At 32.7% G+C, this 27052-nt stretch overlaps 1 protein-coding gene across 1 annotated transcript in view; it reads left to right on the top strand.

Annotated features, from left to right (window-relative positions):
- LOC118200853 (uncharacterized) overlaps positions 1–10148 on the top strand; it is a 151950-nt gene extending 141802 nt beyond the window's left edge. The window contains exon 5 of the mRNA XM_085824043.1: positions 9812–10148. Coding sequence (XP_085680169.1) covers positions 9812–10017 — 206 coding nt within the window. The 3' untranslated portion in view covers positions 10018–10148. The remainder of the gene's footprint in view (positions 1–9811) is intronic.
- The last annotated feature ends 16904 nt before the right edge of the window (positions 10149–27052 follow it).

Here is a 27052-nt window from a genome sequence, read left to right as displayed (position 1 = left end):
CACAATATTAAAAATTATCCAAATTGAAATAAGAATTTATAATTGAACAAACTGGAAAAATAAAAATGCGAAAGGGAAAAAATACAAATTGTAAACATATAACAATAAATCTCCTTTTAAAGAGGTCGCTTACATAAAGAAAATTTTCTGAGTTACATGAAACTCGAATTCAAATTACAAGAATTTGTTAACTAAACTATTCTTTATTTAAAATCATTCTCTGGGATCTGGATATAGAAATGGAAACCCTTAGGGCGGAGTATGAAGTCTCTTAGTTTTGCCTCAAATGCCAATATTTTATGATTCATGCAGTTTTTCAAGAAAAAAGCTTTGAATATTATAATAAATCATAAATGAATAATAATAAACGAAAGTCTTTAATACAAATGAGATGACAAGACGAATGATTAAAATTTTATTCGAGAGCCAAAAGTGTTAATTTTACATTTAATTTTTAATACAAGTCTAAACTTTATAACGGGTTCGAAATTTTTTTGAAATGGTAATAATAAATGAAATTGTAATAAAAACTATAATAAAAAATTTAGAAATAAGTAAATCAAATACAAAATTAAGATAATAATAGTAATAATATTAATAATAATAAAATTAATGCTAAGAAAAATAAAATATTAAGAAAAAAGAAATATAAAATTTAAAAAGTAACAATAAGAAAACACAAAAAAACATAAAAGTAAATATTAATAAACAAATAAGTAAAAATAAAATAGCATTTAAAAGGGAATATGATATAAACATAGTAAAAAATGCATTAATTGCAAAAATATAATAAAAATAATTCTTAAGGTTTAATTAAAAGCCTTAATTTTGGCAAAATGCACAGTTTAGTCATAATTAAGCCACTTCCTTGGCTCCCCAATTAGTCTCTTTTTTATTAAATAAATATAGGTTCTGCTTATGAGCTCAGTTATTCAGTCAGTCAAGGAGATCATCACATGACCAGTCCCTGGTCAGTCAGTGTCCAATTTTTTATTCAATCAATGGGATCGTCACTTATTTAGTCAAAGTCAGTCAATCTCCTATATTTATTCAGTCACTTCAGTCACTGGTCAATTAGTGTGATCGTCAGTTAGTCAGTCTCTCGTCAGTCAATGTACAATTTTTAGTCAGTCAATTAGATTGGTGTCATTTCGAACAAATTCATCACGAACATAAATTGAAATTATGTAAACTTAGATTTTGATATGATGCTTTAAACTGTTATGTTTATTTTTAATTTTTTTAAAGCGAAAATATTTAAGTAAAGCTTTTCTTAATTTTGACATTGTGAAACGCTTGCTAGAATGTGATGAAGGATGTTGAGTATTCTCGTCATCAACGTAGATAACAGCGACGGTATCAACGACGATATCAATAAGGCGTTCTTGAAATTCTTGAATTGGTTTCACTTCTATTCTGTCTACTTGATCCATTTTGCTATTTATTTCTGGTTTATTATTTGTGTTGATGAGATTGCCGAAATTGATGTCCCCTTGTGCTCCAAGATCGGTATGCGATACAATGCATTCAGCATCCAATGATTTAATAGAGGCATGCAAACTGGGGTCTTCCTGGTAGAAGATGGTTATACTGCTATTCATGCCTGTTTGATTACCTGAGTTATCAGGTTTTGGGTAATCAAAATTCCTTTCTGCTTCTTCGTGGAGGTAATTCAATTGATTTCCATCAATTATATGGTAAACTTCAGTGGGATTATTATTGAAATCTTTGGCAAAACGTTCGATGTGGTCAGTGTCACTATCAATATGCAAATTTAGAACATTATTATCAAAAGCTTCGTTAGGAACTTGGAGGAGATGGGTGTCATTGTCTATATCCAGATCAAAGGAATCGACATTATGTTCATGAATATCAGCACATGAATCAAAGAAATCTAAATTTTGTACCTTCTTTCCGGCACTATAGTTGTGTTCAATAAGGTTAATGGTATTTTCATCGTTACGTTTTCGAGTTTTCTCTTCTCTTCGAGGAAACAAAATGAAGGCAAACGCAAAACAAATAAGTATGCCCAATAGGCTGTCGATAAACGGTGTTGGTATAAAAACGTAACATAATACTGTCAACAAAAAGAAGCCCATTTCTAAAAATGGCCCGAATTCGTTTTCAGCAGTAAAAATAACAAATGTAAGCAAATGTGATCCACACGTAAAATTTTAGCACCACTAGATTTGATATCTCTAATGATTATGGTTTATTAGCATTGTTAAAAAAGTGTTCATTAACTTTGTTGTAATTCGACAAAAGCCTAAAACAATTATTAGTAACTTGATTGTTACAAATGTTATTAAAAGGATACTTTGAATATGTAGCAATGAAAGATGTTCTGATATATAACTGTACTCATACTATAAAGGAAGTTTCTGTGTGTATTTCTTTCGTTCATGCTGCGTGTAAGCTAATAGACCCAGAGCTACGAATTTTGTACATAGATACATCTACACAAAAGCCAGTATACCTCGAACAGAGTTTTAAGCTCAACAATATGCTTCCATAAGAAACCATACTATCAGACGTCATTCTGACATCAAGAAAATTTTCTGAGTTACATGAAATTCGAATTCAAATTACAAGAATTTGTTAACTAAATTGTTCTTAGGTCAATCTATAGCAGATGGCATTCTTTATCATCATGCTAGTCAATTTGTAGTAAATAGCATCATTTACCAAGCTAAGTAAATTAAACAAATGTGTGACTTAAAAATAGGATTAAATTAAATGTAGGATTAATAAAAATTCAAAATTGTAAATACAATTTGTATGTTGCAAAATGCTTGCCTTTAAATATCTCGATACATTTGTCACAGGAACAGCATAATTATTAAAATCCGAAGACCTTGAAAAATCTTAATAATATCTCTGTAACTAATACCAATTTTGTTTCTGATATCAGTGCGAAAAAATACGCTACTTAAATTTTTGTGAGTTCATGCCTGATATTCTTAAAATTCACTTAATATAAAGTAAATCATTAAATATGAAGTTTTACAAAATCTTGTATTTAATTCTAGTTTAGATAATTAAATCCGATTATAACAATCTTTGCATGCAAGTGTTTCGTATTTTTTGTAAGTAAATAATTAAATGTATGCAACTCTTTATTTGACAAAAGATTTTTCTATCTAATTAGACAACATTCTTCAAAACTAGTTACCTGTTTCACTCTATACAATTAATAGATAAGCATGATTTTCTTTCTATTAGTCGTGAAGAAACATTAACTTATATTGTTTCAGTGGCCCACCAGCGGCCGAGTGGTTAAGTCGCTGAACACTGGTAGTTCGGTCCAAGGTTCGAATCCCGCGAACGGGCTGGCAGCATGGGTGTTTTCGGGGTTTTCCCTATGTGTAACGTGTATACGAGCCAGTTTCCCTTAGAAAATCCTCCACGAAGGCATCGTTCCCCTTAGGCAGATAGCCCTCGAGGCTTTGCCGTAATTAAAATAACTTAACCTAACCTATATTATTTTATGCTACAAATTTTAATGAAATTGAATAGTGTATGCTCAGTTTAAAGCCGTATGTTCCAGCCTTCCTCGATCTTTCACTATGGGGAAGGCCTTTACTAAAGATTTTTTGAAATTTTCAAATGTGTATGCCTGGCTTCCAAATTCCCCTAATAAAAATTTGCCTATATTTTTCCACCATAGCGCGGCCTGTCCTCTTAGTGCGGATGTGGCGATGGCAACTTTTTGTCTTTCAGGCACAGGGTAGAGCTGAAAGTGATTTTCTAGGCCTTCTAGAAATATCGCCACCGAATTTTTTCCGTCGAAATTGACGTTTGGCTTGATTGACGCTCTCAAAGTCTGGACCAGGTATCCAAATCCTTCCAATTGGCTTGTCATTTCTTGGTGTTGTCCAGCGGTTTCCATCCGATTTTCGGCCATTTCAGTTCGATAAGTGCTCGGGCGCCAATGTAGCGTTGCGCGCCTCCAACTTGCACGCAACCAAGAGGTGACTGTTGAAACTGGATAAATGACAGAGTCTTGTTAATGGTTTAAGTCCGTTTTTATTCAACGTAATAAATTATAAGTGCGTGCTCTTGACGCTCACAAACTACGCCATCTCGGCGGTAAAATAAAAATAATAACCTGAAAAGAAACTAATGACAAGACTCTAACTACGAAGCTCTCTAAAAGTAACTAACCTCACCGCGTTTTACAATACCGCTGCTAATTCAGCAAACTTGAAGATCACTTGAACGATTAACAATCCTTCCAGGCAAGCACACAGGCCGAAACGCGGGGTTCTTCAATTTCTGGCTAACTACATCCGCGCTCGTGAAGTAAGAACAGCACACCTCGAACTCGTTTCCTTTCTATTTAACTCAGAATACTTCCGCTGATAATTTGAATCCTTGCGCGTTCTACTAAAATTTACATACTCTGGCATTGGCAGTTCCAGGGGAAAGTAAGGCTTGACAGGAAAGATAGTTTAAACTTAAAATAAATGTTAGTTAAAATAAATACAAACCCTACAGCGTTAATATCGATGTTAACACTCGTCTAGCGCAGACAGATAACAAAAGTTTTATGTCTGTTCAATGCTCATGTTAACACTTCCAGCTCTCGGAGAAAATAAAAATTTTTTGACTCTCAATAATCTCTCTCACATTACTTCTGATTACACAGATTTTCGAAAACATTACTTGTAAATGCAAACCTTATTCAGCTGTGTGCGTCCACGTTACATACATTTTTTTCCCTCTCTTTTCGCCTCTATAAATCATATTAGCCCAGACACTGATGTCTACCCAGACGCTAATGCTAGAAATAAGAACTGTTGCAACACTTAGTAATAACTAAAGTAAACCATAACTAGAGTAGGCTACTCATGCCTTAAAATACATTCGTCTCATAATATCTTAAAACTAACATCAAAACACTTCGCAGAATGCAAATCATAAAATTAAATCCTAGTAATAGAGCTATAATGTCCTATTGATTGTGTTACTAAAATCTTAAAATTAACAGTTTTAAATACATAAAAATAAAATGTTACCAGTTTCCCAAAATAAAAGTTTCAAAACTTAGAATTCCATTTTAAATCGCATTACACATTTCAAGACATCCAAACAATCATTGCCATTCACAGCCTCAAAACAAAGAATAATTAAACTAAACAGTTTGATATCTTACAGTGTTTTCAATTACCTAATTAGTATTTTTGTGTGTTTACAGTTCGTATAAACTTTGAATAAACATGCCAGTAGAGCGAAAAAAAAATTAACCAAAAATATGAACCCTTTTTTTACACCTCCAAGCTGTAACAATTTTTACTCATGAAAATATGTGGAAGAAATCCGAATATCTTCAGTATCCGAATACTTTCATCAATTTGCATTCCAAATATAAATAGTATAGCTAACATAAAAAAAGTATGGCAACACTTAACACCTTGCAAACGAGATCAGCTGACTACGTCAACAGCATAGAGACACTTTTTCCCCTTCGCCTTATGGTTTTCTATAAGATTCTACAGAAGTTTTGTAAAGCTATAGAAGCTTCTACCTTCTTTCACACCTGCAGCTACGTCTTGCTGGTGCTATCATCCATTCTACGCAGGACGTCAGAAATGAGGTTGATTTGTTTTTGGATTCGCGACCCCCAAGTTCTTGGGCCGAAGGCTTTGAAACTACTAAACGTTGGCAAAAAATTATAGATTTAGCTGGTGATAGTATCCGCACTAAAGGTACTGCTTTCATGATTTTTTTTTCAAACTATTAAGAACTTTTTCTGGTGGAAAACTTCCTTTACAACCAGATATTTTCCATGGTATTCTAGTAGTTGATTCTGTACAGATTATATTATATTCTATATATCTTAGAAACTATACATTTTTATAGACTCTGCCCAAATCTCTGTGAAATATCTATAAGTAACTGTGTAGAAGTAATAAGTAAAATTTTATAGAATTCTGTTAGTCGATTTTGTACACCTTAAATTAGATTCTATATATGTGACCCTTAGAATGTGCAGATTTTTATAGAATCTTTTCATCAATTTCTAAAGGATAACTATATGTATTTCCATAGAATCTATATAGATAACTGTGTAAAACCTATATATAAAATTTTATAGAGTTCTACAGAAGATCTTTGACTTTCTTGATCGAAAATTGGGGCATAATTCTGAAGGATTTTAAGAAATTTAACAGTGGATATTTTTCATAGAATTCTATAAAATATTTTCATAAGGGCTGATTATTTATAAAATGAATGATTTAGATACAACTTCTGTCTTATAATTAAAAAGAAAATGGTGTCGAAATTAATGATTTACTTTCGTAAGGAACCAATATTTGCACGCCTGTTTATCTCTTGTCCGCGCGGCGTTGATTATTTTCTTTTACTTAATCTGATGTTCATTTGATAAAAGTACGCATTATTTGGCGATGATCGTCTTTGTTCTGACCTTTATCCCGACCGTAAAGGTCACACTCTGAGCAAGAGGAGCAAAGAATTATCTGACCTTGTAAAGAACAAAAGTACGCGTCAGAAATGCAATGGGAGGACCTCCATAGATCTTCCTTTGAATTATGAGAAAATGTTTGTGGTCACAAATATGTTTCTTATTTCTTCTTCATTGAAACAGATAAACATAAAAAAATGTCATATGTCCTTGTACCCTTTTTTAAATAATCTTAATGCCCAAAAACAGAGAAGGAACAATTATGCATTATGCAAATCATTTAATATCCGAAGAACGAGGTTACAGTAAGAACTAAAATAATAAATAGTCTTGAATACACTACAGTTAACTATCACAATATTATTTCTTTAAAAGAAACCTACATTCCAATAAGAATACATAGCAATATTAACGTTGCATAATTTAATAAGTATCCCTATTTCTACTTCTTTGTACCTAGAATCTCGCCTCATATTTCCACCGCTACTCTTTAGGCCTCGAATCATCAATAAATAATTAGAAAAGCTGTGCGAGGTTTTGTCTTTGTTAGCAAGCGAGAGTTGTGTTTTTGTTTTGTGTGTTTAAAATGTGGTAGCTGTGGGAGTGGCTTGGCAAATGCGGTCAAGAGCAGGAGACTGACATTAATTACGGAAGGGGAAAGTAAACGGCTGTGTCAGGGATCATAAGGGAAGATATATTTTTTAAAAAAAGGTGTTTTTAGGTCTCATTCAGTATCAGTATATCATTAACGTAATTAATGAAAGCCATATGAAACCAAAACAGGATTTGCATTAGTAAATTATAGTTAAGAATAATGGCCCCCATTGTTCTGATTATTATTGGAATAATTTAAAGATTAAATCCGATAGTATATTAAGATGTTTTTGCAGTTGGAAAAACAAGAATATAACTCATTTTGATTCACCTTTCTTTTCTTTATGAATCACGAATATCTGTTTGCCATACACGTGATCAAATAGGAAATAAGTGTTTAATCCGTAAGATTCTAAGTATTGATTAACATTTCCTATAACTACTTCTAATTGAGGCTTTCTAAGATCAACCCCCTTAATTTTGACTCGCAGCCTTTAATTTTAGACTAAAATATGAGCATAGAACCTACCTTTAAACAATGGGATTTTTTTTAACACTGTGGCATGAGAGTGCTTAGTAATAATAGTTTTAGCGTCGCTAAGAATCATTTTCTGGATTCTCATATTGATTTTTTTCCAAAAAAATATTAAAAGCTGCAATTGACGAGTATGAGCAATGCATAATACATACATATATAACGTAAGCATACCATAAAGAAAAATGAACCCCCAACAAAAGCTGATCGACTGCTATTGAACTCTAAAGAGGGGTTTATCAGAGGGAAAATGGCAATTAAAATCAATTAAAATTCCATTTAATTGATTTAATTATTTATTTACTGTAGTGATTTATTACTAATTGTAATGGATTGGAATATTTGAATATGAATTAGCTAAATATTTAAGAAAAAATATTATGACTGCGAGAATAGAAAAAAAAAATTTTTTGAATATTTACTTTCTTATAGAATGCAGATGAATTCATTTTTACTCAATGAAAATGAAAATTTAATAGCTAATTAATCTGTCTTGTATCGAGCACTTTAGTTCAGTGATCTGTATTAATGCGCGCTTTTTTTAAAAAAAAAATTAAATGCTTCAAGAATAATTAGAAAAGGACATAATTCTCTTCTTACCCTTAAATTCTTCAATAAAAAACTGCATTTTCAGCTATAACCAAGTGAAATAATTTTCTAAATATAATTCAAAGCATGAAAAATAAGGTACATAAACAGCTTGGAAATGGAACTAGCATTGAGATTCTCTTTAAGAAATATGGTGAAGCTTAACAAAACGTCTACGAAGTGAAGTAATTCCAGAATATTTTGTAACTCATTATGATTAAATTGCACTCAATTATACTTTATAAACGACATGTAAATACTATTTAATGTATATGTGTGGATGTGTGTGTAGCTCACTAGCGGCTGAGCTGTAAAGTCGTTGAACTCTGGCAGGTCGATCCGGGGTTCGAATCCGGATCGACGGGGATGGCTGTATTGGCGTTTTCGAGGTTTTCCCCACGTGTAACGTGCATAAGAGTCAGTTTTGCTTAGAAAGTTCTCCACGAGGCACCCTTACTCTTAGGCAAATAACCGTCGAATGCTTTGCTATAATCAAACAAACCAGACCAAACAATAGATATATAAATAAGTAGCTTAAAAAACTGCTATATTTTATGTATACTTATCAAGTAGTATTTAAATATATATGATGATTAAAAGAAAGGAAAAGTCGGATAAAAATTAATTATATATGTACGAAACTTAACGAACTATTTATATTGATATTACGTAAATATACGTATGGTAATGAACATTGTATAATAAAGATATTTTATACCTTGTTCTATATTCGATTCCATTTATATATACCTATACATAGATATATATATAATTTAAGGATTCCGTTTAAGGATTATAGTAGTAGTTAATACTACTACATATACCCAAAAGTGCATCAATAATGTATTTTTCAGTATTATTTAACTTCATTCTTAAGAATTTTCTGCAGTCTAGTTTGCGTCATTTTATTCATAAGTCTCAAATAAAAACAATTATTGGTTATATGTCATTAGAAAATTAACCAAAAAGCAGCGACCACAATGTAATTGAGCAACAGTCCTTAGCCGTGAAAAGGTTGAAAGCCATTCGGTTATGACTATTATCTCACATACTCAGCTACTTCGCATACATGGAACATAGCATTCGAAATGAAAAACTCAATATTTACTACAAATTCATTCGTGTAACAAATATCTGTCTTTCTACACCTATGGCTTTAAAAAAAGATGCTATTTATCTTACAGTTTATCGTTAAGTAATACAATTTCATTGCACAAGATTGCATTCATTCGAAGAATTCAATTTGTATTTTCATCTGTATAAAACTGAATGTAGAGAAGTTAGATGTTTAAACAACCCCCACATTTTCTGAAGATCCGGAGCAAGATCGTCCCCTCCTTGTCAGCTCTCCCCCTGAAAAAAGGGGATTGTAAATTTACGACCTGACCGCATATGGGGGTATTTCGCTGTAGGTGCCGCCGTTATTTTCGCTGTGCGAGGAACATACAAACAGATTCTTCGTTGGTTAATTATAGAGTTAAGAGGTAGCTATCGAAATTTCTGAATAACACAAAAAATGCAGCATAAGTATTAAACAGTATGAAACATAAATAAAAGAATTAAAAGATTTTGCACAATCTTGAAATAATTTCAAAAGATGTAAGAATTGGCTTACTGAAATTTTGGATTGCAATTTTATTTATTTATTTATCTATTTTTTCCCATAGGAAATCCTTTACACTGCGATTGCAACGTACGTTGGGTCAATAGCACGTTTAAGATCAGCGTTGTGCTGCAGGCGCATTGTGCTACACCCGAAGATTATGAAAATACTCTTCTGAGAAGAGCATCACGCTATCTTACACAACGCTGTGACGCTGAAGGCAACATTGGCATTAGGCTGAAGACATCTGTGACCAAACCAAATCTCTGATTGTTTGGAAAGCTACAAACAGTTTTAACTACTCGTTATATGTATTAGTTTGTATTTTATTAAAACCTTTTTTATTATTTGCAAAGCATTACACTGGCCTTATATCCTCAATAAATCATTTGCAATTATTATACCATTCTTATTTCTTTATTCAACAACTACATCGTCGAAAAAAACTGAAATATTTATTATCGTTTTTCCTCCAAGCATACTTTTTGTTTCTGAAGCGCTGACTAGTCACAATAACAAGTTAATATGAGATAAGAATTTAAAGATGTAGTGAAACAGAGTCGATTAATGGGGGGACGCATCTGGTGACAGGCCTTTCGAGCCGGTGACTAATATCCTGAAAGGGAGACATACAGCAAATAGAAAAATAAACAAGAAATACGTGCAGCTCCGTCGGTGAAAAATTTAGAAAGGGAAAAGAATTAAAAGGCAGGTAAATAATGGATAAGTTTGAGCAATTTGAAATAGCAAATTGTCAATATTAAATTGACACTGGTCCTGTCAAAAGGCATAACAAGCTACAAAATATGTGCATATATGGGAAGAGATATATATGTAAGATAAAAATATATGAATCAAAATTATAGTTTAAACTATAAACATTAATTCTTCCTCTCTATATTCTAAAACCGTAATAACTTCTCTGCATTGCGTCATTTCTAGATCATCCTATGGCCCGCGCAGCTCTGATAACGTAATAATTGGGAACTGAAACTGCCTTTATAAACCAAAACTTTTCTCTTCGCCGTGCTTCCATCCTTCATAATTACGCACTTCAGCTTTTGCTCTCTACTGTGCTAAGATGTAATTTCGCTGGCTTGCTTTCTATCTCAACAATATCAAAAATGTAAATCTTCTGTGGAAAGGCACGATTAGAGTGCCAAGTAATTGTGGCCACAAATATCAGTTGCAAATAAAAATGGAATTAAAACTGCCTCAACTGCCAAGTTCTTTAGATATTACTAAGTTAGCATTACTAGCATACTACGCAATCAAAATCTTCTTCAATATGGGTCTAATCACGCATCTACAGTGTTCCGTCTTTTCCTTTGCTTTTATTATCACATATACATATATAACAAGCATGGATACAGTATATAATATAAGTGATGAGTAATGATGCGGGTAACAGTAAGAAAACATTAATCAATATTTACATTAAGTATGGCCATAGGGCGTTTGCAGTTAGCAGGATTATTAATGTCGTAATTACATATTTTAATGGCAGGGTTTTGAATATTTTTTTGGCTTTTGAAAAAACTCCTTGCTAATTTACAGCATATAGTTTTATGTTGGTCCATTATGAGCTCAAAATGAATACGGTTATTACGTATGTACCACGATGAGTTTGAAATTTGACGTAATATACAATTTTGGGCTGTTTGGAGCCTGTTTCTATTCGATTTGCAAGAATATGCCTATACTGGGCAGGCATAACAGAGCATGGGACGCAATGCGGATTTGTAAATGAATAACTTGTTGTCTATAGATAGAACGCTGTTTCGAGCAACTAAGGGGAATAGTGTTGCTTTACGAGCTCGAAACTTATATAAGAGATGTTATGTGTGGGGTCTATGTGAGAGAATTACTGAGGATCATTCCGAGATAAGGAACCATTTTAGCCCAGGTGATAGATGCTCCGTAGAAATACAAGTTTTTATTAACTTTCTTTTTCTTGGTAAACAAGATGGCATGCATCTTGTCTACATTAACATTAAGGATTTTCCATTTTTGCAATCAAAGCTCAAGTATGCTTATGTGATCTTGTAACCGTTGTACCACTGATCCAACAAATGCACATTGCGTCAGGATCGCTGTGTGATCTGTGTACATTGCGAGTGTCGTGTTCGAGTTGCAGGAATGTCGTTGATGTACATATTAAAAAGTGTGGGTGCCAGGAGGGACCTCTGCGCTACGCCTGCTAATATGGGATGTTGTATAGAATGCGAGGCGAAAACATGAACGACGAAGTCTCTACCAGTCAGGTAGTATTCAATTATGTTTGTGATGTAATCTGGGAAACCCAGATTGTGTATTTTGTAGAGGAGTGTTTTCAACCATACGCGATCGAAAGCCTTGGAAAATGTATAAGAAAATTCCACCTGTGATCTTGTTTTTTATTCCTTCAGTAATCGTTTCAACAGCTCTGTACAGTTGGTTTGTTGTGCCTAGGTTCTTTTGGAATCCAAACTGGAAAGGGATGAAGGTATTATTATCTTCCAGATGCTTGTTCACTCTTTGAAGAATGATTGCTTCAGTAATTTTGCTTAAGCATGGCAGGAGGCTGATGGACCTGTAAGAATCTGGTTTGTTTGGTGGTTGTCCAGGCTTTAATATCGGGGTTATTGTAGCAAGCTTCCTTGAGGGAAATATTGCCATTTCAGGATCAGGTTAAAGCTTTTGACGACGAATAGTCTTTTTTGGGAATTTTTGGATCATATGGTTAGAGATCTTGTCGTGCCAGGAGGATTTCTTCTTCTTCAGTCGTTGAATGTATTTAAGGGCTTCCGATGGTATAATTGGGTGTATGTTGTCAATGCGCGGATGGGAAGAGTAATTGTTCTGAAAGCTAGTGATAATCTTTTCTGTTGTTGTGTCATGTATGTTGTGAAGTTGAAACTGTGATTCCAGATGCTGAGCAATAAGTTCTACTTTCTCAGTTTCAATGTAATGAATCCTATGGGGGCCTTTAAGGGTCGGAATGTTGTTGTAGCATTTCTTATACCTTTTGATAGCTTTCCACAGCGAATTATCATCCGAGGAGAGTGATGGACCAGTCAAGTTGTGCTTGTACGTTAGTCTGAGATTTGACTGGGTTACACGATTAGTTAAATCTAGTTTTTCTACAAGATATCTGGTGCGTTGAAATTTTCTCCGAGCTGTATTTCGTCGTTTAATGAGTTCACTCTTTTCTTGGTACGACTGTTTCTGGCTTTAATTTCACTTTTTTTGCTCCATTATATGCAGCTTGAATTTGTTCTGTAAAGCTCTTTACTAAACTGTCAATGTCATTCCCTTACTGTATTGTTAGAAGTGTGTATTGAATGTTGTTTAGAGCTTTGACGTATTTACGCCAGTCAGTAGTAAAGGCTCTTTTGTCTGTTGTCGTATAACTACTGATATCCAGGAGTATCCGAACTGGGTTGTGATCGGATGAGAGTTCATCCAGCGTACAAACCTCCAGTGGAACACTGGTGTTTCTGAGAAAGAAGAAATCTACGATTCTGTGGAACCGGCAGTATAGGGTTTTTGGAGCTGCAATTCGTAACCCTGCCATGGAATTGACTAAATTGTAGATTACGGTGCCTATGCTGTTAGAATTTAAGCAGTTACATGCGCGGTGCCGTGCATTTAGATCTTCACCTAAAATTTCATGTATTCCAATTGTAAGTAATTAAGTCATCCGTGACCCGTACGGGGTCACGTCGTGGTGAAATATAGGTGTAGATAAATGTGTATGCTATGGAAGTGTTTGTTGTGAGTGCAACAGCTGAGGTCTCAACGGCTGACTAGCCACTGTCAAAAATGATGTTAAATAGCGTCAACCTGCGCAGGAATTTTATTTATTTATTTATTTATTTATTTATTTATTTATTTATTTTTTTTTTTTTGTGTTCCCCAGTCTCTTATATGAAAATTAACAAAGATGATTCCTTAAAGGTATGCTTTTTCAAACGAGCAGTAATTCTTCTTTCATTTTCGCTACATTCGAAGGTTGAAAAAGACGAATCACCGAGTTTCTATCGGGGTTAACGATACAGACCACATTCAGTCTCGATGAGTGTGTTTCGTCGCTGACATCTGACGACACTATTCAAATCGACGAGTCTGTCTCGAGGAAATGATGAAATGGTTAAAATTCGGTTTAAAAGGAAAACAATAACATGCTGCTCGATTCCTCAGATTACGCCTAAAAGTGTCATACAGAGGTGTACCCTAGATTTTCTTTAAAGCCATCCTATTTGCCAAATTTTTACAAAAACGTATATTTAAATATATTGTAGAAACATTCCTTTTAACCGAAACCGCCTCGAATCCGGATAAGAGATTTTTCGGGATAGTTTAATACATATTACTAGAAATTACCGTATTTGCCGGCGTATAACACGCACCCCTTTTTTCATACACATTTTTGAAGGATTAAAATGTATTACTTATCATTATAATGAATTTACAGTATTTTAAATATAAAGTAATACTTTTTGCAAATACCCAATCTATGAGGTTTTTTTAGATCCTCTTCCTGATTCTATTAAGTTCTTATCATTTTCTCAGTTGGGGGTGGACCGAAATACCTCTCCGCAGCCCTGTTTCCATGTTCTTTAGCATATGCAATCACATGTAGCTTGTATGCTATGTTATAGTAATGCCGACGTTGTTTTTGAGCCGTAATTTGCCAACAAATTTAAGAAAATTGAACAGTAGAAATTTCACACACTGAAAAGTCGTTTACAAAAATTGGAATGTTTAAACGAACCCAGCTGTGATCGTCGATGGCAGCGGATGCGCATTCACTGAACTTTGCGTAACTGTAATATTCACACACTCAGCAAGGAAACAAGAAAAAAATCGCATAACTCCGGATAAAGCTAATTTCCAGAAATGAATATAATCAAACACTGAGTATCGGCGTATAAGATGCACCATATTTCAGACATATTTAAAAAAAAATAAAAATAAAAAGAGTGCATCTTATACGCCGGCAAAAAACGGTATTTGCTCATGTTTTGCGATGTCATCTGCAGAAATTGCAACATGCGAAGTCCGTCGGTGGTGTTTCTGATCTATCAGCTACAGTTAAATAAATAAATAATATCCGAAATCTTACTGATTATTTAAATACATATCATAATATTATATTTCAGAAAAACAAAGTTAAACAATATTTTAAAATTTTCATATATTATCACTTGAAAATTAAAGAATTTCTTAACATAAAGGCATATAACTTCGAATGTCTGCTTGCTTACGAGATTTTCACTGTAGTTTTAAAAAAAAATTACTGTGTATACAGTGAAGTTTCATAACATCATGTATGGACATAGACGAGCATTTCTCGGATAATCTTATAAAAGTCAGCAATTTTTTGCCAGATTCCTTCCACGTAACTTTCTTGCTCACTGTACCGTCTTTAACATCATCCCCCTTCTCATCATCCTCTTCCTCCTTTGCAGGTACATTTCCGATTAGTTCCACGTCATCTTGAAGTGAATTATTTCTGGAAATCCTGACAATTATTTAATTTATGAATTTATTCACAACTGTTATTTAATGTAACTGATAGTTATTCATATTTGTTTATTATTAATCCATTATAATATTATTTTCTTCTGAATTCCTTCTTTTTCTTTCATAAAGAGCAACTTTTTCTAGAGAATTTCTAGAAAGCAGAGGTTCCCTTTTTCCAAACAGCTCGCAGGTCGCGATACTAAGAAAACTGGGACACGCCAGAATGGAAAAAAAAAAAAAAAAAAAAAAAATTGATTTGAAGGGAGACTATGTCAAGCATTCCCTTTTCCAGCAGTAAAACTGCGCTTTTATATTTGATATCGATATATACATCGAGCAAACAAACAAAAAATAGGACAGTTCTACAAGGTGTGGCTATTAATTTTCAGGACTGCTCTAATAAAACCAGAACAGATGATGTGAAAAACGTAACCTTTTAATACGTTTCGAAGTAATCCCCATCTGCCGTAACACACTTCTGTGTTCGGCTGTATAAGTTGTGGAAACAATTTTTAAAGTCCTCTTTCCGAAGGCTCTTCAATGTCGACGTCACGTTCTTCTTGATGTCTTCAACATCCACAAAGCGTTTTGAGAGCTAATTTTTTAAAAACTATTTGTGCCATTTTTACAAAACTTGTCAGTTTGGCATAAGTTGAGTCATAGAATCGAAATATGGAAAAAAATTGGTATGTCATTTCAGAAAAAGTCACATTTTGTGTCAAAATACCTATATTAGAACAATACTATATATAAATATAATACATATCCTAAGTCTCGCTTTCGAGATATGAAAAACGCAAGTTCAATTTCGTCAATCGGCCCAGTAGCACGGGAGAAGAAGCAATAGAATATCATTTGACACAACAACAGCCAGTCCATCTGTGGTTTAGACCAGGGTTTCTTAAACTTTTTTCAGTCACGACCTCTTTTTATCACTGAAATTTTTTCACGACCCCAGGAACCCATAATGTTTACAAAAATTTTGTGGGACCCCATAAATATTGTGCAAATCCGACACACACGTGAGTGAAACTGTCAATTTTTTCACTTGTACTGTAATATACAACTGAAGTTTTAGGTCATTAACTTTAATTTCTAATTTTAAGACTTAGAACAATGTGAAAATTTTAAATAAGTAACAGACAAAATGACAGCGTCACGTCCAAAGCAAGGAAAATGAACGCTTGTATTATAAAAGGAATGTGTCGAAACGCGTTCGTTTATTTTTTCTTTGTCTGTATTGTCTTAGCTTTATCTATTTTCAGATACATTGTGAAAAAATATTTGGTAATTGTAAAATTATTATATTAAGATAAAGAAATATCAAAACTGCTAAAATTTTTGGCGACTTCCTTGAGGGTCACTCACAGTTTAAGAAATCCTGGTTTAGACTATCATTCAAGTACGTTTTTATGCCAATTTGGCGAAACACCTGCAGAATAATCCGGAAACTGCTTCCTTCAACTGACAGAACAATCCCTCTGATAGCATATCTTGGTAAATACATTCGTTAAACCAACTGTTGGAAATGGCGCGGTAAACATTCACATTTGGAGAATCACGCTCATGTTCCACTACATTATGTGGATTTTCCATGCTCTAAAATCGTAAATTATGCTGATGAATTTTGCCAGAAATGCGAAAAATCGTTTCATCTGTAAACACAAGTCTGTTCTCTAACCCATCTACCTCCAGCTTGTCTTGCAAAATTTTCACAGAATGCAGTTTGTCGGAAGGTTTTAACGCCTGCACCATCTCAATAGTGTATGGCCAGAATTGCAGATGTTTCCGCAACACAGTCTACACCATTACATGAGGCACTGAGTTCAGTTACTTCGAGATCAGAACTTACACGGCAAGTTACTTTTGGGGGACTTCGTAAAAGCGTTTCACGAATTTTTCAACCATTTCGGTCGTGGCAAAGAGTTGTTTAGAATTGCTTTTGATCTGGATAGCAGAAAAATATTTATGTACTGTTTATCAATGTTTTATCACGTGCAATGCTTTTTTATGTACGGTCTAAATTTCATCCACTGCATTTGTATTTTAGTACTAAATTGAGTTATAATATGCATATGAATTGTTTTATAACAACAGATTAATTATTTTCCCTTTATTTCTTACTGGAAAGTTTGTTTTGGCTACATTCAAGGATCTGCAGTGGATTAATGATGCATACTGAGATATCACTGCACTGGGAATTAAGAAATATTTTTAAATAAAGGTGTTATTAATTAGTTTCATATTAAATTCATGAACTATAAAGCTAGTGGCATAACAGCCCTAATGGGCCAAGGCCTGCAGTGCCCGAAAATCTGCTTTCTTGACCATGGGCCCCGGGGTGCATAAGCATATACCCTGAACAAGTGGTCAGCTTGGGTCGCAGTACCCCAGGTGTTTAGTTCCCAAGTGAACTTGGTACTCATTTTATTGATCCAAGTAATGGAAATCAAGGGATAAAAGGCTGAGTCGACCTTGCTCAGCCCGAGAACCTTGCCATCCCGACCCCAGAACTGTGGTACTGCTGCGCGATGCGCTAGCCTCTGCGCCACCGAGCCTTAATATTATATATATTACATACTAGAAAAACCAAAAAACTTTCCATGTCTAGTCATGTCCCATTCAATAGGATTTGGACCCAGGTCAAACTACCACCATTCACTGGTTTTACTACTTGGCCATTTTGGTGGGCCCAGTAAGCTAGGAGGAGTCACACTGTAAACTTATTAATTTACACTTAAGTGCCCAGCCGGAATAGCGGTTAGCGTTGCTGATTGCCCTGCCGAAGGACCCGGATTCCAATCCCGGAGAAGGCATAGATGTTTGTAAATGCAGTGGCGTAAATAAGGGTATGCAAGGAATGCCGTCGCATAGGGGCCCGAAGGTTTAGGGGTTCTTAAATGTCCTGCTGAACTACATTTACATGTTTAAACTTAAAAGTATCTTTTTTCCTTTCGCTTTTCATTTTTATTTTTAGAGTTTATACTACTATGAATTCATATTTTAATATAATAGAATTCGTCTTAAGTTTTTAAGGACCCTCTTCCTAAACCTCCCTCAAGAGAGCCCGCTATAACCCTGCCCGTTTAGCAGGTTTTCCCATCTCCAATCGGCGACATTTTAGAGTTCCTTTTTTTCCGTTCCTTATTTTCCGAGTGACATTTTTTCCGTTCCTTATTTTCCGAGTGACATTTTTTCCGTTCCTTATTTTCCTGGGACATTCTTTCCCTTTTTTCCGGGTGACATTTTTTCCGCACACCCTTCCTATATGGTGCAGTGACGCAGTTCCGTATAAGACGCAGAAAAGGGGCCCTTGGAAGCACATGAAACAGTTAAATTCAGTGTTTGCAAAAATCAATATTCCATCATTCGACTATCAAATAGTAACTTCGTGACCTACCTCAGTTCAGGCATAGGAGTCAGCAGAAAATAGGAAAAGTTCCTTTGTATTTCTTAGTTTCTTACCGGAAAATTTTTAACGGCGACCCCCTGAAGGAAAGGTAATCCCAATTCAACAGGGGGGGAAGTGAAAATTAATTGTAACTATTTATTATAATGTAATTATTTTGTATATTAATTTATTTCTATATACTTTGTTATTATGATCGAATAATTAATAGACACATTTTCTAAGTATAAATAAAGAAGTAACTAAACAGGATTCTGGTACTTAATATTTCGAATGACCTTTGCAAATTAAGAGGAAACGTGGTATATTATTTGCATTTCGAAATTTTCATAATATGTCATTCCGAAGCGTTTAATTTTGTTCATATATTGAATCTGTTACTAGCACTTCCATTAAAACCAAGTCCAAAAATCAGGACTAATATTAAGCTTGAAATTGAATTTATTAACGTGAATGATTTTTACAATTTAATATAACATGTATTGCGTTGGTTCACTATAAACGGCGTATCACTTTTCAAATTGTTGACACCAAATAATTTCACCCTGTACTATTTTTTAAAAAATTAAATAAGGAAGAATCTGCATAAATGTATGTATGTTTCTCGCACTATGACGAAACAACGCTACCTAGAATGCTTGAATGTATGGTTCTCACAATGTAAAAAACGACGGTGCAGTCGCACCAGAAAGCAGGGTATAGGGACTGGAAAATTTTGGTTTTAGAAGTATGAAACATTCCAAAAATGGCAAAGTTAAAGGCGGATTGATTTTTTTCTCTTTTCTAGACTAATAATCTGGAGGGGGAAATCATTCGTAAGTATCAATTGTTAACTCCAGAATGTATGCTTTCCTTTCTTAAGGACACAAAATCATTGACGTAAGTTGAGCAGTTGTGGCATGAAAGGACTTTGCCCCACCCACATGTCGAAATGGTGTCCTCGTCTAGGAAATGCAAAGAATTTATTACACCACATTTAGAAAAGAGAGATTTCCCGTTTCTTAGGGATCTTTGAATGAATTCAAGGTAAAAGAAAAAAGGGGCATGTTTTATGCTACAAAGCTAACTCCCTTTGCAATCCCAATTCAACGGGTTTTGTTGTGTTTCAAGAAAGAACACAAAGTTTCATTCTGGTTGCTTAAACATTAAGCGGCAAATATTCCAGTTAATTTTTTATCCTTAAATTTATCGAAATTCATGACTTCTTCTTCACTTATGGGGAGAGGAAATGGAATGGATGAATATTTTTACTTGAAATAATGAGTAAATCAATACTTATCGTATTTTTCATATCAAAATTTACAAAATATTCTCACATTGCAGATAAAGTGCAGGTTAAGAATTCTTTAAAATTCCTAAACGAGAATTAAATCTGAAGGCATAGAACTCGTAAATTGATTTGCTTTAGGAAAGAGAACAGCTGTGGTGTTTCTTAGTCTGTAAATTACTCATCTACCAAAAATTCACACTAATCTGTAAAAGATAATTCTGAAGATATTAAATTTGTTTTGAAAGAAATATTTTAATTTCCCTTCGTTTGAAAAATTATAATAAATTACAATTCATTTTAACAACGTGAAACATTTAAGCTTAGAATTCAGTAATGCGCAATAATTTATACGTTATTTAAACGGAATTGAATTGAATTATTATACAGTAATAAAGCACTCGAGGAATATTTGCCCAAGGGGAAGAACGCCTTCGTGGAGTACTTTCTAATCGTTATTTGAAATGAAAAAGTTTGTGTGTGTCTGATTGTAGCAAAGTCTCGAGGGCTATCTGCCTAAGGGAAGGAATGCCTTCGTGGAGGACTTTCTAAGGTAACCTCAGACCTTCTTTCGAACTTTCGAACCTCAGACCGAACTACCAGTGTTCAGCGACTTTACCGCTCGGCTGCTAGTGGGCCGTTATTTGAAATGAAACTTTAAAATTTACACTTTTGCTTTTAATTTATTTTAATTTTTATTCTACTTTTACTTTGCACAGAGCATTCAGTACGTGAAATCATCAATAATAATATAATAATGATAATAAAATGACATCATACAATTAAAAGTACATACTACTTCGTAAATTTCGATAAATTAATTACTGAAAATATTAAGCATATCAATGGCAGCGTTGGACCTAATAGTTTTAAGTTGCATTTCAACATCTGAAAGAACACGAATTACAATACAATGTTCACTACACAGACGAATGGAAAAGAATTCTCCCACTTTTATTGCAATATTTCAATAATTTTCGCAATTAAAAAAAATTAGTTAAAAAGTTTTAGTGGAAAATGATGCTATTTTCACTCATAAAATCCCTTTTCGCATTATTCTCTTTCATTTTGGCACCACTGCGTAGCTTTTCTAAGACATAAATAGGTTCCGTTAATATATGTTCCCATACATTATATGTATTTTTCATATTTTTGTCATTAATAAATTAAATGTTTAAGATAAAAATGATACGGCTTAATTTATAAGCAATGTAAAAACTGGAAATCTGACGTAATTAATTTCTGAGCTAGAAATAGTTGTTTTAAGACGTAAATAAAAAATATAAAAATAATCAAGAATATTAATGCTCCTAAAATATATCGTGATTTTTGTTTTCCTAACTGATTTTTGCTTTTTGATCCACCTGTGGTAAAAAAAAATCTATTTTCATTAAAAGATGTTTTTCGCATTTCTCTAAGAAGTGCGCAAAACTTGTTTCATACAACTTTATTTTTAGTAATTATGAAGAAACTTTATACTTGTTTCCTAAACAAGTATTTATTTATGCTAATTTTAGAATCTATGCGACAGAGTACTCATCTTCAAATATGTTAGTGTCAATAGGTTTCACTACAAATTATTAAACATTTCTGGAAACCTGAAACTTGGAAGGTTTAATTTTAAAATTTCCATTTCACATATTACACAGTCACCTTCAAAACTCTTTGGATACAGGTCAATGAAATTTGTTTATTATTTCATCCTAAACTTGTGTGAAGAATTTCCTAAAATTATTCGAATATCCATAATTTTTACTGTTAAATATTTAATAATTATACATTAACTGGAATTTATAGTACAGAGGAAATGCTAAAAGATATTGCAGGTCATGTATTACGTGTCATTGGAATATGACAATAATAATAGTAGAATTTGACTGAAAAAAAAAAAAAAAAAAAAAAAAAAAAACCCACAGATGTTTCAGTTTTTTAGAAAGGAAAGTGGACATCTTGTAGTAAAATCTTAGATGAAAGTTTTACTGTGACTCAACTTGGGAAGACACTGGAAATTTATGGTGGAGGCGGGGTCCCTTTCTTTGCTAAACAGCTGCGTTGAAGTGTGAAATGCTATCTTCAGTATACTTATAATTGGCTGATGAGACTCAGAACAGTAAACTGAACTTGCTCGTATTCTAATGACATTTCTCTAGTCTACATCACTACATCGAGAGCATAAAGAAGTTTTTCTTTAAAATTAAATTTGAAAGGGATCTCAAATATAAATTCTTCATTATAAAGGTAAGTTATTGATTTGTAATATTACTCGTACATAAACTAAATTCTTATAATTTCAAACTTACTAAAAACTCAATTTAACTAAACTTTTAATCCATTTACCTAAAAATCCAAACTTATTACCATTAACAATGCAAATGTCTTCTAATATTAAATATTGTTATATTAACATGAAATATTTTTATGATAAATATGAAATATAAATATATGTTTCCATACATTAAGAAACATAATGACGGGACAAAAATAAAAAACATTTTTTTTTTAACTTGTCCTGCGCTATAGCTGCAGGATTAAAGTAAAATAAACTTAAAGCATCTAAAGTTAAAATTAAATTGGAATCAAAGGAAGGCAATTCCTTGACGCTATAAATAACTGCAACCGTGTACAAGAGGTTTAACACAATATCTAAACAAATTTAAAATAAGGATTCAAAATAGCACAAACTCGAAAAATAAAAGTGCAAAAGGGAAAACATACAGAATTATAAAAATTATTCTCCTTTTACTGAAACGCCAATTCAGAACTCATCAGGAGAAAATGAATTAAAGCTTCATAATAGTCGATTAATATGTTTTGAAAACATATTTCGTTGTCCTGGTTCATTTGAGATCTAAAACCGTAAAAAGAATCAATTAAATTTTCATTTAAGACATTAAAATTGATATAAAACCGAAAAATCGAATCTGAAATGTACGAGAATTTTCTCTACACGCTTTCGAAACACTTGGAAAAAAGAATAAAACATAACATTGTGCCAAATTGACTACTCAAAAAAAATCATAAAACTTTTCATTATGCAAATCGACTTTAAAAAAAAAAAAAAAAAAAAAAAAAAAAAAAAAAAAAAAAACCAAATTGGTTTAAAGCCATCATATGCAAATCCGAAATTCAAAAGCAATTACAAATAAAGAGCAAAGCAAATGTACTTTAAACCAAATTGTCATTTAAACAACACTCAAAAATTGGGTGATTTCCGAAATAGTTTACATATTCTGAGCGTTTTGTCTAAGAGATGATGCAAACATGATTTTTTTTAAAATTTTTTATTTATTTATTTATTTTTTAAGTTCTTGATATGTAATGTCTTCGAACTGCAAATTCATAGGCAAATCTGAACTCCAATAATTCAAAACATAAACAATTCGTTTAACAAACGAAATAAGTGTCTGAAATTATTGAAAACTTTTTTATATTAATGCTTTTCGTGTTTTATTGCATACATTTAAAATATTTTTGAAACATTTTTATTTGAGAATTTAATTATACGGCTTAGAAACAATGAAAGCTATACTGCAGCTTAAATTGTAATTGACAGGAAAGTAATGCAATACATTAATATTAAGATTATTATATAAAAGTTTTAATTGTCAATTTTTGTGCTTATGTATGTTTAAATATCTGTAATTCCCTTATCTTCGGTTTTTATAGCTGTAATTCTGCCTAAAATACAAATTTTTCTTATGTCCTTTCATTCTTTTATTGCCCACCAACGGCCGAGCAGTAAAGACGCTGAAAACTGGTAGTTCGGTCCGAGGTTCGAATCCTCGGACAAACGAGCTGGCTGCATGGGCGTTTTCGTGGTTTTCTCCATGTGTAACGTGTATACGAGCCAGTTTCCCTTAAAAAGTTCTCCACGAAGGCTTCTCTCCCTTTAGGCAGATAGCCCTCGTGTGCTTAGCCATAATTAAATAACCCAATCCAATCCATTCTGTTATCATTAAATTAAAGAGTTTATTTCTGAATACTCTAAATTTGCATTATCGTTGATTTTTAAAATGATGCGAAAAACTAAACTAAAGCAATATTAAATTCGATAACAGGCGTAAAAGTCAACAAAATATAAATTCCAAATTGCCCGAGATATGTTTTTGCTTGTATATGTGTGTATTTGCATGTATATGTGTGTATTCAATATCTTCCTTTCTTTTGTCTTTCGTATCCTATCTTACTAATTTTCTTACTTTTTATTTGTTTCAATATTCATATAAGTTTTACGATTTACTTATTATTTCTTTATATACCATTAATTTTAAAATTAAAACATACCTTTTAACTTTACATTTTATTTCATTTTAATTATTCCTTGTTTTATTTGTTTAATTTATAATCATTTTTCATTCACTGTTCTTGATGGCTTATAGTAGGACCTTTAGTTCCTAAACTAAGCCCAGGTTTAATAAATATCAATGTGCATAATTTTAACCTCTAAAGACTTGTATGCTTTTTCAGATTATCCCGGCAAAGATTAATCACACAGAAACTACATACATTACAGAAGTTAGTTAATCAGAAACTTATTGTAATGAATTTTTACATTAATCCTTCCAGATTTTAGTTCAGGAAATTAATATAATAAAAACATTTAAAAAATAAAATGAGTTAAAAATTTAATATAGCATTAATTCAGAAAAAAAAAATCTGAAAGGTTTCAGATTTTAAATTACGTTTAAAGGGGCGTTTTTTTAATGTTTTGTGTGTTACCTTTATTTATTAAATATCATGTTTTTCACACTTAAACCATAAAATTCAGTTTAACAGCAATGTCGCAAAATAATTTTAAAATCAGGATATCTTTAGAATTTCCGATACACAGTTCCGCGCGATTTTTTTTCCTCGTAGAGTGTTGTCACTGCTCACTTTTAAATTAGTGAGTTTGTTAATCAAAAATTCGTTAAATTTTTACACAATATGAAATTGATAATAAAGCAAATTCCAAATTTGGGCTTCCAGATGCCCATATTCGGGTGGAAACGTACGTTATTCAAAATTGGATGGCTCTAGGTACCGTTGTTTTATCCCAATGCAAGAAATATAGATACGTTTATGCAGATTCTTCCTTATTTAATTTCATTAAATATAACACCGGGCGATAATATTGGGTGGCAATAATTTGAATCGGACATTTATAGTGAACCAACGCAAAATGCCAAAACAAAAATAATAGTCCTACAGAGCAAATTGCACCTTTTTTGGACTAAAAAATTAATTTATTTTGCTTAATTTTTATTCGTTAAATATTTATACTGGTTGCAATAAGCTTTTTCACAAGCATATTACTCTCTCCTGATAGTATAAACAATAAATTTTAAAAATTTAAATTTGATCAATCTTAGCTACATTTGCGCTAGATTTTTCACACTAAAAGTTCTAAATTTTTAGCTCCAAAAGGCTATTAACTTCATTTTTTTGAAACATTCGCATTTTGCGTTGGTTCACTATAAATATCGTTTCACTTTTCAAATTGTTGCCACTAAATATTACAGCCCTGTGTTATATTTAAAGAAATTAAATAATGAAAAATCTGCATAAACGTATCTATATTTCTCGCATTGGAGTAAAACAATGGTACATAGAGCCATCCAATTTTGAATCATGTAATCTTGCACCAAATATGGGCATCTGGAGCCCGAATTTGGAATTTGTTTTATTATCGATTTCATATTTTATAACTCTTTAACGTGTTTTTGATTAAGAAACTCAACGATTTCAAAGCGAGCAATGGAAATTAAAAAAAAAAAAAAAAAAAAAAAAAAAATTATCGCTAGTGCGCGAGACTGTGTATCGGAAATTCTAAAGATATGCTCATGCGATATGATATTGCTCTTGAATTTAATTTAATGGTTTAAGCTGGAAGAACATGATATTTAATAAATAAAAGTAGCACACGAAACTTTAAAAAAAATGCCCCTTTGGGCATAACGTAAAACCTGAAAACTTTAAGATTTTTTTGTAAATTTCGTATGAACTAATTTTGCCCCTCTACCCATTTACTTGCAGTAAGTTTCTCACTGGCTTTACCCTTGTCTCGTTTCTGGCTTGATTATTCCTTTCCTTTTCATTATATATTTATTTCATGGATAACTTATATGGCGCTCCCTCCCCCGAATCATAGCACAGAAGCAGAATATTTTGTCCGTTTGGTTAATTAAGTGGAATTTTTTTAAGTTAATTGTTCTTATTCTTTTATTTTCATCTTATTCGGTGTTTTATTGCGAATAAAATAACTTTACAGAAAAAGCTATTTTTTTACAAATTTTGCAAAATTTTTTAAAGGTTTAAACAAAAAGTAAATAAAAATTAACACAAATCACTGTTTACATTTTCATTTCTTTTATTTGTGGAGGAAATTTATTCTGTACTATTATAGCTTGCTAAAAATATTTATTCTAGTTTCTTATGGCATTTGGCGTCATCCTTGGCAGACAAAATTTAAAATTTCTCGTCTCAGTTGCTATTTGGCATGATATACTCGTTCATGTAAACTACGCGAGTAAATTCTGCAAAGTATAAAGACGAATCTGCAGTCAGCTGTCGGAGCTCTGCAGAATGAGAAAACATTTTTAGAAAGTTGTAGAAGTGATAATAATAATTTAATAATTTAAATAATAATTTAATAGATTTCATTTCCGAAGAAAAGTAAATGGCAGAAACGTTAGAAATCTACCCTTCCTTTAGCCAGTCCATCATACCCTAAGGCGACGTATATTGCTGGGTACGAGGCTTCATATGAAAACATACAAAGTTTTGGAAGAGGAATTTAAAGTAGAACTGTATTTCTACACTAGACATTGCTATTCGTTCTGTAGAAGAAAGATTTTAACTTACTCGGGAATACGGAGCATACTACGGTACAGTTTCCTGTACGACGTAGGAATCCTCAAACATCTTTCAGAGAACTTCTGAATAGACGCAAAGACTAGAAATTGAAACTCACAAATAAACATTCGAGTAATCTGAATGCTTCGGAATTTTGTGATGAACTGGAAGATCTGTCAAAATACATAGTTCCTGGAGCGGAGCCCCTTGTCATTTTAGAATATCTATAAAATCTTGAATGTTTTGCAAATATACTGGAGTGGAACTTTGAATTTTGCTGTCCTTTC

This window comes from Stegodyphus dumicola, chromosome 9, assembly GCF_044657685.1.
Source record: "Stegodyphus dumicola isolate Sdum_Otavi_A_Nest chromosome 9, ASM4465768v1".
NCBI classification, from domain to species: domain Eukaryota; kingdom Metazoa; phylum Arthropoda; class Arachnida; order Araneae; family Eresidae; genus Stegodyphus; species Stegodyphus dumicola.
This window is presented reverse-complemented; position numbering and strand designations above follow the sequence as displayed.